We start from the raw sequence: 14,376 nt of genomic DNA on the forward strand, positions 1-14,376 counted from the left end.
TTCATACTTAAGAGTGAAATTCTAGGGACGTTCCCATTAGAATAAAGAAAAGCTATCAAATTGATTACGACCATATTTGCTGGAAATTCGAGCTAAAGAAATAGCATATCAAGCCTAAATAAGAGTTTATTATTAGCAAGGAGGAGAAAGTATCCTCCCATGATCTCCACCCCCACCCCTTTTCTCTTTTCCTCACTTTATCCCTCCCTTGTTTTTGTGGATGATATTATTATGGACCAAAAAAAACCAAAAAACAAAAAACCAAGACAGAATAAACTGAAAACTCCTAGAGCTAAAAAGAGTTCAATAAGATAACAGGTCACAAAGATGTAAAAATCAATAGCTTTTCTGTATACACAACTGGCTTGAAAAAAAAATCCATTAACAATAGCAAAAAAAATGTAAAATAGAAATGAAAAAGTAAACAACGAACTGAGAAAATATGTTTTCTACAAATATGAAAAGAAAAAAACCCTGTACTCTCCTAATCCATAAAGTGCTCCCACAAATCAATAAGGCTAAGTAAAATCCCCACAGATAAACAGAGAAAGGCATGAGCAACGATCTCACAAAATACAAATGGCCAATAAAGAGATCACATAGGTATTTCAAATCACAAGACTTTTAAAACGCTAATTATAATAACAGAAACCTAGCATTTCCTTTCTTGTCAATTTAGAAAATGTTTTTAAAATTTTTATGGACAATGCTGATAAAGTATGAGAGCTCTCAAATACCGCAAGCAAGTGAATAAATTGATGCAATCTTGTGAACCATAATGAAAATTGGATACAATATTTCTGGAAAGCAATTTCTTTTCATTTTGTTTCTGAATTGTTTTACATTATAGTCCTTAATTTTTATGAAGTCAAACCTCTTGATTTTTTTCCTTTGCGATTTCTTCCATTATTTTCATTTCTAGAAAGCACTTTTCCTTTTTTTTATTTTTCTAGAAAGTGCTTTTCTGTCCCATTTTTTTCTAACTTTTCATGGTTTGTGTTTTTGGCATTTAATTCTTTAATCCATCTTTATTTAATGTCTCTTTGTGAATGTGTCAAAGGAAGTTTTACAAAAGAGTTTCCAAATGCTTTGGAAAAATTTCAAGCACAGTTTATTGATTAATTCCCATTGATTTGTGATGGTGCCTTTATGATAGACTAAGATTTAGGTATATTTGGGACTGATTAGGATTCCATATTCTGTCTCATGAGCTTAGCCATCTCATTGGTGCCAACAGGTCATATGATGTGTGGTTATAGCATGGGCTCTGGAACCAGACCATGTAAGACCACTGGGGCTTGGGACATTTTACTTAATCTCTCTGTGCCTTTGTTCCTCAGCCTTAAAATAGCGCTGCAAAGTCCTTGTCTTGTAGGGTTTTTGTGAGGCTTGAGGGGGTTATACATATAAAGTTCTTAGAATGATATCTGATACATTTTATGTGTTAAATAAATCTTAACAGCTGTTAATCTGCTAGCACCACATTGTTTTAATTATTATAGCTTTGCTTATTTTTTAAATATTGAATAAAACCAGTTTCCTATTTCTTTAAAAAAAAAAAAAAGCAAGTTTTACCACTTTTTTCCAAGCCAAAACTCTCAGAGTGACCTCCATTCACGGCTTTCCCACTTCCAACCCATCCATGCGCGCACACTCACAAAATAAGCAAATAAATCCAAAATGGTGTAATTCAGATTATCTCACTCTCATGCTTAAAATCTTATATATTTTGTTCCACGTGGAGTAGCAGAGGCCCTAGATCCCTCCCCTTCTCTGCGTCACCCTTACCACCCGCAGCTCACACTTGTTCAGTACTTCCCAGCCTCCCTGGGTGCCTTTCCATGGCTCATTCTTCCTGCAGAGTTTTCCCATCTGCTGGTCCCTCTTCCTGGAATCGTGGCTTCTGTGCCTTGGTACCTATGATGCCTCATCTTTTAGATCTGTGTATAGGTCCCATCTTCAGAAAGGCCTCCCATGGCCAACCTAGCTAAAACACCCTCTCTTCCAGCTGTTTCCTGTTAGAGCACCCTTGAAAGGATTATACCCGTGAGAATTGACCATGTTTCTCTATTTACTCCTGGCCTCCCCCCGCCACCATGTCCCTCTGCACTCCCCGTTTCTCTTGAACCCCTGCTGTCTCCATCTCCCCCCCTTCACTCCAGCAGACCCAGCCTGAAGAACAAATCCTGTGGTGGGATGCTATTCTGAGAGAGAATGGAGCAGAAAATAGTTCAAGAGGTGTTATTGTCTTTGTTTTTCTTCAGGGTCATCTCATCCAGGAATTATTTGCCCCCCCCCCCCCCCCGAAAGTTCAATTTGTTTGGGAGTTATTTGCTTAAAAACAAACAAACTTGAAATCACCAAGTCCAAAAGACTCCTATACTGACATTTGTGTTTTGTTTGTTGGGTCCCCCCGCCCCCGACCATCACCACCTGGTGCAGCTGCAGATGAATCAATTTGTCTCCCTTCCAGAAGCATAGACCTTTGTTTTGTGGGAGCCACATAATAGCACTTTAACATTTATTTTTGCATGTGATTACAAGGCCTCCAAGCTAGAGAAGTTTCCAAGCATAAAAAAATCTTTAAGCAGGTCTCTGTTTGCTGCAAATTTTGGCCATTCAAGGAAACTTGGCCAGATTGTCCCTGAAACCAGGGATGCAATGTCCCCCCCCCCGCCCCCGCCCCCAGATCCCACAATTCAGACCTATGGCTCCTCCCTGCCTCTGACCAGAGTCACATAGCCCTTAGTGACTGTTAAAGAAGCCTCTAAAATTGCCTCAGGAAATAACATATAAAGTTGTTTCCCAAAAAGTCTGTGGGATGCTGTTCTGCCTGAGATAACAAACATAATGTGCCCTGTTTGCAAGAAAATAGCGATAATAGTCACAGGATGTAGAACCTTTCCCTTTCTGTTCTAGAGATGACATCGCTAATGTCATCTGCCGGGAACATCCTACAGTTCCAGGCCCCTAAAGCGGAACCACCACCTCACTACAATCACACTGAAACCAGAGAGTCACCAGAAGGGACAAGATGATCAAGAAAGGAAATATCGTAGCTGGCCATTGATTACGCCTAATCAATCAGCATGATCCAAGAGCATGAAACCCTTATCCTGACTTTTCACCCTTCAAAAACTCCTGCTTGTAAGCTGTCAGGGCATCCGGGACTTGAGGATTAGCTCCCCTTCTAGATGGCACCACACCAATAAATAGCCTATCTTCCTCCACTGTTAAAGCCCAATGTCAGTTTCTATTGGCTTGCCGTGCATCAGGTGGGTGAACTCTCCTTTAGTTTGGTTAAATCCCCAAAGGGAAGGAAAGGGAGGGCAATGTGACGGGATTTTTTTTTCCTTTTCTTTTTTCCTGATGTATAATTTAATCACAGTAAAATTTCCTGTTTTTGGCATATTATTCTATGACGTTTGACAAATACAGTTGCACAATCACCATTACAGTCAAGACATAGAACAATTTCGTTAGCCAAAAAAATTTCCCCTCTTCACATGCCCAGCATGCTGTCTCTTCTGTCCCTATAGTTTTGCCTTTTCCAGAACACTACTGAAGTGGAATAATACTGCATGAAGTCATTTGCGTCTGGCTTCTTTTACTTATCGTGATGCTTTTGAGATTCCTGCATCCCGTACCTATCAGTAGTTCATAACTTTATATTGCTGAGTAGTATTCCGTTGTGTGGATGTACTTTTTGGGGGTTGTTTTAAGTTTTTGGAGATTATGAATAAAGCTGTTATAAACACTTGCTTTCAGATTTTCGCATGAACGTGAGTTTTCATTTCCCTTGGGTAAATACTTATGCATGGGAGTGTTGAGTCACAGAGTAAGTGTGCATTTCACCTCATAAGAAACTGCCAAACTGGTTTCCAAAGGGGCTGTGCCACTTTGCATTCCCACCAACAAACTGATTTTAGTGTTTTGAGGGTTGAATTGAGGAGGATCCAATCCCCAGAGGTGTTGGACACCTCCACCTCCAACTGGGAATGGGGTTGAGACTTTTGATATCTTAGTGACGGGTACCTTAGCACCCCTCTAACAGTCTCTGGAGAGTCAGGACATGGAAAGGGTGACTTCTGTGTTGACAGTGTCATGGGAGCATGCCGATGTCTGGAAGTCTAGGTGAAGGACCCTGTAGCTGACCTTGGGAACCACGGGACAGTCCCTTCCTATCTTCTTAAAGCTGTAAACACTTCTTGTTTGTTTCAAGGAGAAGGAAGGAATTCTGGAAAATGTCTTTTGGGCCACCTTGTGGATACGGCTGGGCTGGGTATGATTTGTAGAAATAAAGAAATCTAGTGCATATCCTATCTGTCTTAGAGCATCGTATTGAGTTCCAAGTACCTGTTTATGCTTAGTCATTACACTCAGCACTTCATGTGCATTATTTCAACTCCTTAAAACAACTCAACATATCAAGTATATGTATCACTTAGGTATCAAATCAAGGTATCAAAATGGAAATGAAAGATGACTCTGATCGTGTTGCAACACTGCTTAAATCCCTTGATGACCCTCTGTGTTCCATATCCTCTTTCCCCACCCTCCTCCTGGGCCCCTGTGATGGTATTCTCTATGCCAGCCATGCTTTCCCTGCCTCTTTCTCTTTTTCATCCCCACGTGGTTTTTCAGGACCTCCTTCTTATGTTCCCCCCCTTGAAGTCTTTCCTGACCCATGAAAGAGGATCAACAATTGCCTCCTTTGTCTCGCCATTGTTGTTTGTATACCCTGTGTCCATGGCTGTTGGTCTGAGATTGGAGAGATTCCTTTACCTCTATGCCTGGCACAGAGCCTGCACATAGTAGGACAGAGTAGCTGTTTAATGTAGAGTGAGAAAGGAAGAAAAGGAGAGAGAAAGAAGAGAGGGGAGGGGAAAAAAGAGAAAGATGTTTACTTTCGCAACCTTATACCCCACAGAGAAATGGTGAACCTGCTGTGAACCCGCTTTGGCCTCTCCCATAAAACAATTTAATCTTCAGTTTTAAAACAAACTCAAACAAAAAAATTATTGTAGAACCATCAAATCTCAGACCAGAAGAAACCCTAGAGGTCATCATAAAGAGTTTCCATTTCCTCTTTTTCCTGTGTAGTGCAAACCTCAAACGCAGGCCTATGTTCACATGTTATGGTCCTTTATCTTCCTTTTTGTTTTGTTTTGTTTTGTTTGTTTTGTTACCAAGCTCTTTTCATTACCTGGATTCCTTGCTTTTCTGTTATTTCATTTTGACTGTGTATCATCCATTCCGATCTATGACACTGCTTTTCAGATATTATTACTTTGATTTCCCTTCCTTCACTCATGGCGATTTTATCTACATGTATTAAGGAAATAATACTGTCCATGAAAGATACCCATGTCTGATGCCATGTATTCTGGAATGGTATTTCCTAAGAAAACTTTTATATTGCTGTGTGCATGCTTTATATAGAAAATCTCATAAATGGAAATTTCTGTATATGGGGGGGGCAGGGGAAGACAGCACAATAAATTTACGTTATAAAAGTAATCCAAGTTACAAGGGGATTGGTATTGTCTTCAAGAAATGTCTTCAGGGAGTTTGATTTTAACCTGAGCAGTACAGGTGTTGGGTACCACTCATATCTAAACACTACCACACTATGAAGTATCAATGATTTACTAAATATCCTTCAGCTCCCTAGCATGTTTAATTTCGCAAATGCCAGCACCTTGCACTATGTATTAAAATCTTTGAATAAAAAGACCTCCTTCCATAAGTGAAACTATAATATACAAAGAACCCTTGAAGTCAGTTGTGACGTTAGGAGAGGCCCACGTGGCCTGGTGAGGGAGGAGGAAGACAGTGACCTTGAAGGACATGCATTCCATCCACATGCTCCTGCTGAAAGCTTAGAGTGTCCTAGGCTCTAATGGGCAGATCAAAGTAATTGATACATTTTCATTATGTCTTTTATATTCTTACATAAATCATCATTTTATTTAAATTTTTTAGTATTTATTTATTTATTTATTTAGAGAGGGCAAGTGGGGGAGGGGCAGGGAGAGAGGAAGAGAGAGAGAATCTCAGGCAGGCTCCATGCTGTCAGCACCAAGCCCGACGTGGGGCTCAAACTCACCAGCCGTGAGATCATGCCCTGAGCCAAAATCAAGAGTTTGACACTGAACCAAATGAGCCATCCAGATGCTTCATAAACCACTATTTTAAAGACAATAGGCAAACAATGAGATTATGTTTTTGGTATGTTAAATCCCATTACAACACTGCATAATTAAAAGTAGTTCCTTTCACATCTTCAGTTTTTGTCTCTAACCTCTCAGAAATGATGTTTAATGAAAAAAGCCAAACAAACAAACTGATTAATACCATTTAGAAACATTTTGCTTTGAAAAATGGAACCATCTGCCTCTTTTTATCAGTCTGTCAAATAGGTTTAATTGCTGGGCAAAATATTGTCCTAGATGCCAAGAGGACATTGCTAAGAAAACGGAAGTCTTATAGCAGGAGTCAGACAGGATAAACAAAACCAGAAATAAACAAGCCCCAAATAAATATGATGTCTAACTATTTTAGTATTGCATAAACATAAGGGTATTTGAAGTGAGTTCTAATCCACTTCTTGTCCACCTTTCTAGACTCAAAAGTTAGCTACTCCTCCTAGACTTCCTGTTCTCCAACCATCTATTACAGTGTCCTGAGGACTGTCTTTCTCAAGCGTCTGTGCCTCAGACATCCTGGGTGCCTCTGCATCTCAGAAACCACTTCCTCTGAGAAGCCTTCCCTGATCCTTCACCTCGGACAAATTAGGTGCCTGCTCCTTTGGGTTTCCATAGCACCTTCCACATACTTCTCAGCTTTGTCACTTGCCATGAATTGCCTGGTAATTGTTAATGTCTGTCCCCCCGGACAGATTTCATTTATTGATTCATTCATTGAACACACAGCATTCTGAGAGAACAAGGGCCGGTCTCAGTACCTGCTTCGGTCTCAGTACCTGCTGCCCTCAGGTAGCTCACAGGGAGTAGGGGACAGAGGTTAGTGCCCCAACAACTACAACCCTGTGTGAAAAGTGACATAACAGAGACACACATGGGACATTCTGACACTAGGAGGGGGCCTGACCTGACTTGGAGGTGAGGGAAGTGTCAGGAAAGCTTCATGGAAGGGGGGATACTTGACGTGAGGCTTGAAGGATGAGTGATGGTTGGTCAGTTAAGGATGGCAGGAATCACACTCCAGGCAGAGGAAATGGGGGTGTGAAGGCGCTGTGAGGAGAGGAACAGGGAGCCACAGAGAGATCTGCACACCACAGGGCAGGGTGTGTATAATAGTGAGGAAAGAGTAGGGGCAAGTGATAGAAGTCCTGATCTGCCATGCCGAGGAACAGACACTTCAATGTGTATCATGGACACTCATTTAGAAGAGATGTTAATGGGGACACCTGGGTGGCTCAGTCAGTTAAGCATCTAGCTTCGGCTCAGGTCATGATCTCACTGTTCATGAGTTCAAGCCCCACGTCGGGCTCTGCGCTGACAGCTCGGAGCCTGGAGCCTGCTTTGGATTCTGTGTCTCCCTCTCTCTCTGCCCCTCCCCTGCTCATGCTCTGTGTCTCTCTGTCTCTCAATAATAAATAAACTTTTTTTTTTTTTTAAAAGGGATGTTAATGGAGGAACAGCACAATCTTGTGAGCATTTTGGAAAGATCATTCTAGGAATGAGAGAGGGGCAGAGTGAGAGGAAGGGAGCCTAGAGGCAGAGGCCTTCCCTTTAGGAGAAAACAGAAGATGAGTCTCAATCTAAAGAAGTGGCAGTAGGAGAAGAGCTGGGAGGAAACAGATTCTGGAGATATTTATTATTTATTTATTTATTTATTTATTTATTTATTTATTTAATTTGTTTATTTTTTAATGTTTATTTATTTTTGAGAGAGAGAGAGAGAGAGACAGAGCGCAAGCAAGTAGATGAAAGGCAGAGAGAGAGGGAGACACAGTATCTGCAGCAGGCTCCCGGCTCTGAGCTGTCAGCACAGAGCCTGATATGGGGGGGCTTGAACCCACGAACTGTGAGATCAAGACCTGAGCCAAAATGAGATGCTTAACTGAGCCACCCAGGCACCCCTGGAGATATTTATTTTAGATATTTGAGGAGGAGGAGGAGGGGGGGGGAGGGGAAGAGTTCAGCTCTGGGAATGTTGACTGCCATGCATCAAGGAAGCATCAAGACTGGGCTCTGATGACCAGGAGAGAGGGCTGGGCTGGAGACAGAGGTGTGGGAGTCTGTGCAATTCAGAACTGAGGGTGGGATTTCCTAGGAAAACATGTCAAGTGTGGAGAAAAAGGATGGACGCTGGGGAACATTGGGTAAGAATAAATGGAAAAAGAGACCCCGAGAAGAAGGGAGCAAGGAGGCAGAGGTTGGACAAACACCTGGTGAGATGAGTGTCCCAGAAACCAGGGAGGCAGAATCCAGAAAGGGGACAAGCGGTCAAGAGTGTCAAAAGCTGGGGCAGGGGCCAGATTAAGTCAGACCTGAGAGGTTCCCACTGCAGTGGACACCTAGGTGCTCAAAAGTGATTTTAGCCCAAGTGGCCCCACTCTTCCAGCAGTGGGAACAGAAGTGACACACCCAGAGAATAACGGAATGCATGGGGAACAACAGGGGATTTAGCAAGTAGATGTTACTTTCTCTAGAAGCTGGGCTGTGAGGGGGAAATGACTGGAGGAACATAGGGTTGAGGGGCTCCTTGAAGGCATGGAGTGCTTAGCATGCTGCCTGGCCCACACAGACACTCAAATACGTATTTATGGAAAAATAGCTGAAATGGTAAATTGCTGGGTAACTGAATAATGCACCAGGGAAGGCTTCTGTGTTCTGAAGTATTTAATCACTCCTTTATTTACCTTCACAAGAGATGACACAGAGGAGAAAGCAGAGAAAGGAGAGAAAGCAGGCGTCCTAGAAGGACAGCTGGAGCTCTCATGCTGTAAAAGCCATGGGGAGTAAAGTGGGGGGACCCCCACCTGCAGAGAAAGGGATGCCCCAAAGACCAGGCAGCTGGCGGTGGCGGGGGGCGGGGGCTAACTGCTGAGAAAGTGGATGTAAGGAGTCGGACAGCATCCCTGGGTGATACGACCCACGGGGTAGCAGATGATGATGATGAGAATCACCACTGTAACCTAATGATGACCATTCAGGGAAACGGAGAAACCCATCGAGCTACCCCACCGACTGAAACAATACAAGTCAATGCTCAGAAGCAGGGACATCTTTTTTCTGTCCTACACTTCCGAGGTATCAGAAAGTAAAGTCACATTTGGAGGCGTGTAAATTTGAAGAGGTGGAAAAGTAGAAAATATTTAGAGCAGGACCAGGTGAGCGTGGCTGACTGGGTGGAAATGTACCTGTATTTGGATGGTTTTCACAGCAAAGCTGGAATAATCATACCCTCTGCACAGGGTTGCTGTGAAAATTCTAGGTGAAAGACATTTTAAATTGTTAAGGGTGAGGTATTGCTATTATTACGACCTAGTTGCTACAAAGGCCTTTCTGGGTAGTAAGGGACCTCCCTAGCTGGCACCCCTCATTTCTGTCCCTCCTTTCTCTTACCTCCTCTGCTGGGTTGGTTTTCTTACTAAAGGATAAAATATGTGCGAAGTGTCTGACATCCACCTGAAACATGGTGCCTCAATGAATGTTCATTCATGGCTAACCGGCCCCCCCCCCCCCCCCCCCCCACATCTTCTCTTCCTGCTGCCTATCTTTGGCCCGTGACTGAACCCAGGGACATTCCTCTCTTGCCATGAGTTTTCAGGAATGATTCTTCAGGTGACTCTTGAGCCTGATTTACAGCCTTTCTCTTCTGGGCAAGTCACAACTTGGGGGCCTAATGTGAACCTGATAAAGCTTATCCTGCGAAATACCCCGCCGAATCAGCGAAATCTCCACTTGCCCAGTTTGCACAATCCGACAAGGCATGGTATATCAACAAAGATATTTGCAGTCCACGGCGGCCAGGAAACCTGTCTTTCCGTTAGAAAGTGTAGACTCAGTAATCAAATCTGTGTTATTTATTCAGTTCTCGGAAGACTGGCCTTTTAAACATGACCTTTGAGTTTACCCAGTCGACAGAAACCCAGGAGTGTGGCCAACGGTCGAGGGTAGAGAAGGGCTTTGAGGGCTAGAAGGTCCTGGATCTGCCACTAAGCCACCGGCAGGTCTGGTGTCCTTTGCACCGTGGTCTCGTGTCTGTCAACTGGGTATGGCCATTTCTGTTCCATCCCACGGCGACCCCAGAGCGTGTATCTGGCATCCCCGCCCCCCCCCCCCGCCCCCATCCCAAAGAAATGGAAATGCATTGTTAACCTTGACCTTACATCACAGCTCCTGAAGCCCAGACGCCGCTTCTCTGGGGTCGGCTTGCTGGGTGACCAGCCGCTCGGCCGGAGCGGACCCCGCTGCTGCCCTCGCGCAAAGGGCAGTGCCTGGGCCTGGGGGAGGAGCAGCCGGGAGGTTCGCGGGCACCGAGGGCGGCCCCGCTCCGAGCCCTGCGGCTTTCGCCCGCCGGAGCGAGAGCCGGCTGTAGGCGGCTCCTTCCTGTGCAAACTTTTCTGTCCTCTTCCTCCTCCCGCCCTCCCCACCGGCTTCTCGGCGCCCAGCGTCCAGCCTCCCCGCCCTCGGCGCTGCTTCGGGGTCGCCGCTCCCGGCAGCGCAGGCGGCCCCACCCCGCGCTCCGGGCCGGCCGCCGCCGGGAGCCCATGGCCGAGGCGGGCAGACGCGCCGCGGAGCCCCCGGGCGAGCCCGCCGAGCAGGCAGCGGCCGCAGCCCCCGAGCCCCAGGCGGCCGCCCCGCCGCCGGCGCCCGCTCAGCGCTGGCTGCCCGGCGACCCGAGCCCCCGCGGCCGCTCCCAGAGTGACCTATCGTCGTGCTCCAGCAGGGGCCGCCCGCTCCGGGTCCACATCTCCGGCTCAGGTAAGGCGGCTCCGGGCGCTGGGGGGGCCGGGGGAGGGCCGGTCGGGGCAGGTGGCGGCGGGACGCGGCCGGCCCGGGACGCGGGCGGGAGGGGAGGGGCTGCGGTGAGCGCAGGGGAGGGCGCAACGGAGCTCCCCGCGCGGTCCTCCTGCTCTGCTGCCGGCGGCTGGCTCCTTCGGCCGGAGATGCTCCAGCAGGGCTGCGGTCGGTGCGCCGGGTGGGCGCGCGTCTCTGCGAGCGGGGGTGCAGCCCTCTGGGTCAGCGAGCGCGGCCGTGCGGGACAGAAAGAGACTTTGATCCCGCGGAAGGGTGCGGCCCCCTCACGATGGGGGCCAGGGCCAATGCAGGTCTTGGAAACCCTCCTAACTGCTCGTGCTTTTGAAATAAAGGGTTCTTGGGGGGGGGGGGGGGGTGCTGGTCAGAGGACTCAGGGCCTGAGTTTTTCCTCCCTGTAAAAACCGTGCAGGTGGTACTGAGAGTTTGGCCAGGCTGTTTGCGCCCCTGGTTCTCACTGTTATTTGACAGAGGCTCGATCCAGCACCTCCGCGTCTGCAGCCGATTCGCTTGGTCCTTGCTTGCCTAGCGCCCTGGTCCCTCCTCGGCGCGGTCTGTGCACCGCGACCGGCAGAACCAGGAACTCGGCCGAGGGCGGGTGGTTGCGCCGGGTAACGTGGGGCAAACCACTTACCTTTGTCTCTCGTATCTCGGTACTTAAAGTGGGAATGAGTGTGGAGCTACCGCACGGAGGATTAAATAATTCATCATTTTTAAATGCTCTTGAACAAAGCATCAGCTTAGGAACCGTAGAACTGTTTTTAAAAGTCCACGGATTTGTTAACTGCCCAGGGATTGCTTTCCGATTTACATCCAAGGAGGATGCATGGAAGCTGGGAAGCTGGAAACGAAAGCGAACATCAAAACTACCCACAGCAGTCCAAGGCCGGTGCGGCGCTCTGAGGTCAGGCCTTTGAGCTGTGACTCAACCTCACAGCTACCTGAGGCCAAGTGTCTTGTTCAAAAAAGGCACATTTCCATACCTCTGACTACATTCCAGCTAGCTAGCTCTGTTTTCCATCAGAACCCGCCGTCTTCCTGTGCTTGTAATATCGTTTCGCCACACAACGTGTATACTTAGACAGTATCAGAGGTATTGTTGATCTGACTTTGCAGATCATGCTGGATAAAGCCACTCAGAATTGTTAAATACAGGTAGTGAGATGTGGGTCATGGTATTTGTGAAAAGAATATTCTGCCAAATTCATATGGTGAAAGCACTGAGTTGAATGTGATTTACCTCCTGCTTTTTAGGCCTTGGCCAAACTGAACTTGACCGGTGGATAATCTTGATTGGATTTTACAAAGATTAGCCGTTCAAATGACTCTAAAGAACCAACTAAGAATTAGTCAATTTGGTGACTAGATAAAATTTTTTTTTCATCTTCATAGCTAGAAATTAAGGCAGGTGTGCAAAAGAAGGGCAGTAAAGAACTTTTATTTTTTCTTACATAATTTTTTGAATGTTAACTTAGTTATTTTGAGAGAGAGAGGGAGGGAGAGCACACACAAGCAAGGAAAGGGCAGAGAGGAGAGACAGAATCCCAAGCAGGCTCCCTGCCATCATCAGCACAGAGCCTGATGCAGGGCTCGAACTCACCAACTATGAGATCGTGACCTGAGCCGAGATCAAAAGTCGGACACTTAACTGACTGTGCCCCACAGGGCAGTAAAGAACTCTCAAATGTGAGTGTGCAAAGTATACATTATGTGAACTATGACTTCCAGTTGTAACATTATTTTACTTCCAAGAACTCTGTATCTTCAGTGTGCTCTTAGAGGACTTTGGGAAGGGGCAACTTTCAGCTGACTTGTCCCCTGCACCCTGGGATACTGACCCACGTGTAAAAGAGTGAATGTCTTCTAAGTTACTGTATCCCATTTTCAGAACTGAGTCTTGCATTTATTTAAGAGCAGGCTAAGTGTCACCAGGAGCTCCCTGCATTTCTTAGAGTCAGAGAGGTAACGAATGAGCTGGCCCCTCACTGACACACAGAGTGTTTCCCTAGAATCCTGCAGCCTCTGCATGGATGCCAGAGAGTCAGCAAGATGTGACCAGCCTGGGATAGCAGAGTTGTTTTAGGGGCACGAGGGGAAGGTTACACCACCTTGTGGAAACATTGCTTGGCCTGGTGTAGGGCAGCCCAGTTTCCAGGCCTTCCTCAGGAGCTCTGCACACATGTGGGCAGTATCTGGAGCTAGATCGCATGTGGTCTTGCCAGAACTGGCCCAGACGAGCAGCATGGGTCTCACCTCAGAAGCTCAGACCCTACCCCAGACCAGCTTATTTCCAATCTGCATTTCACGGATTCTCAGGATGTTTTTAGACACGTAGCATTTGAGACGCACTATTTTCTGACACCGGTTTTCAAAGTTGGTTACACATTAGAGTCACTTGGGGAATTAAAACCACAACAACGACAACAACAAACAGTTTATGGCTAGGTCCCTCCCCCCAGGGATTCTGGTTTAATTGGCATCAGGTACAGCCCGAGTACTGGGTGATTCTCTTGTGCAGCAGACTTTGAGAACCGTGTGTCCACATAGCTTGCTGCCAGGTCTGTTGTGATGCTGTGGCCAGGGTTGGCCTGGGCAAGTGTAGGTTGAAGGATTTGGTTCAGTACCTTCTCACGTCCTAGTAGAACTCCCTTCTGCTGCGGCCACCTCCCAAATGGCACCTCTCACTCCCATTCTTGATTCTAGCTGGTTGTCACTAAGTCCTTCCTAAGGGTTAATTTCTAATAATGGGTTAATTCACCTGGAGAGAGTGTTGAGTGGGGAGGGGACATCATGTTTTGCAAGGATGTATGGATGTGAGGGAGCAGAAGAGGGGAAGGAGGAGAAGACTGTGAGGTGTCATGGCTTATCAAAGAACCTCGCTCCAAAAAAACATCCACTCCCAGGCTACCCCATCTGTCACCCCGTCCCTCATTTCCTCTCCATGTTTCTTCCCTTGAAAGAATAACTGAAAACTTGAAACTTGGCTTCTAAAATTTTGCCAGCTATGGCGATAAGAGTCAGTCCAGTATGAAGCATATATGTATATTTTTAAATTCTTTCTTTTTATAAAGTTTATTTATTTATTTTGAGAGAGAGTGAGAGAGCACAAGCCAGGGTCGGGGGTGGGGGCAGAGAGAGAGAGGGAGAGAGAGAGAATCCTAGGCAGACTCCATGCTCTCGGCACGGAGCCCAATGCAGGGCTCGAACCCGCGAACCGTGAGATCATGACCTGAGATGAAATCAAGAGTCAGACATTTAACTAACTGACCACCCAGGTGCCCATGAAGCATATTTTTTTAAAGACCTCTGTGAGAGACTGTGTTGATGCTGCTGGAATATCACAAGAGATTCCACTTCTGTTTGT

At 46.3% G+C, this 14,376-nt stretch overlaps 1 protein-coding gene across 1 annotated transcript in view; it reads left to right on the forward strand.

The window, feature by feature from the left end:
- Positions 1-14,376, forward strand: part of PHACTR2 (phosphatase and actin regulator 2) — a 293,165-nt gene that overhangs the window by 6,217 nt on the left and 272,572 nt on the right. Inside the window, exons 2-3 of the mRNA XM_086708411.1 lie at positions 9,017-9,161; positions 10,422-10,958. Coding sequence (XP_086564537.1) covers positions 9,017-9,161; positions 10,422-10,958 — 682 coding nt within the window. The remainder of the gene's footprint in view (positions 1-9,016; positions 9,162-10,421; positions 10,959-14,376) is intronic.

The sequence above is a fragment of the Puma concolor genome, chromosome B2 (assembly GCF_028749965.1).
Source record: "Puma concolor isolate L17-30 chromosome B2, mPumCon1.1.hap2, whole genome shotgun sequence".
NCBI lineage: Eukaryota > Metazoa > Chordata > Mammalia > Carnivora > Felidae > Puma > Puma concolor.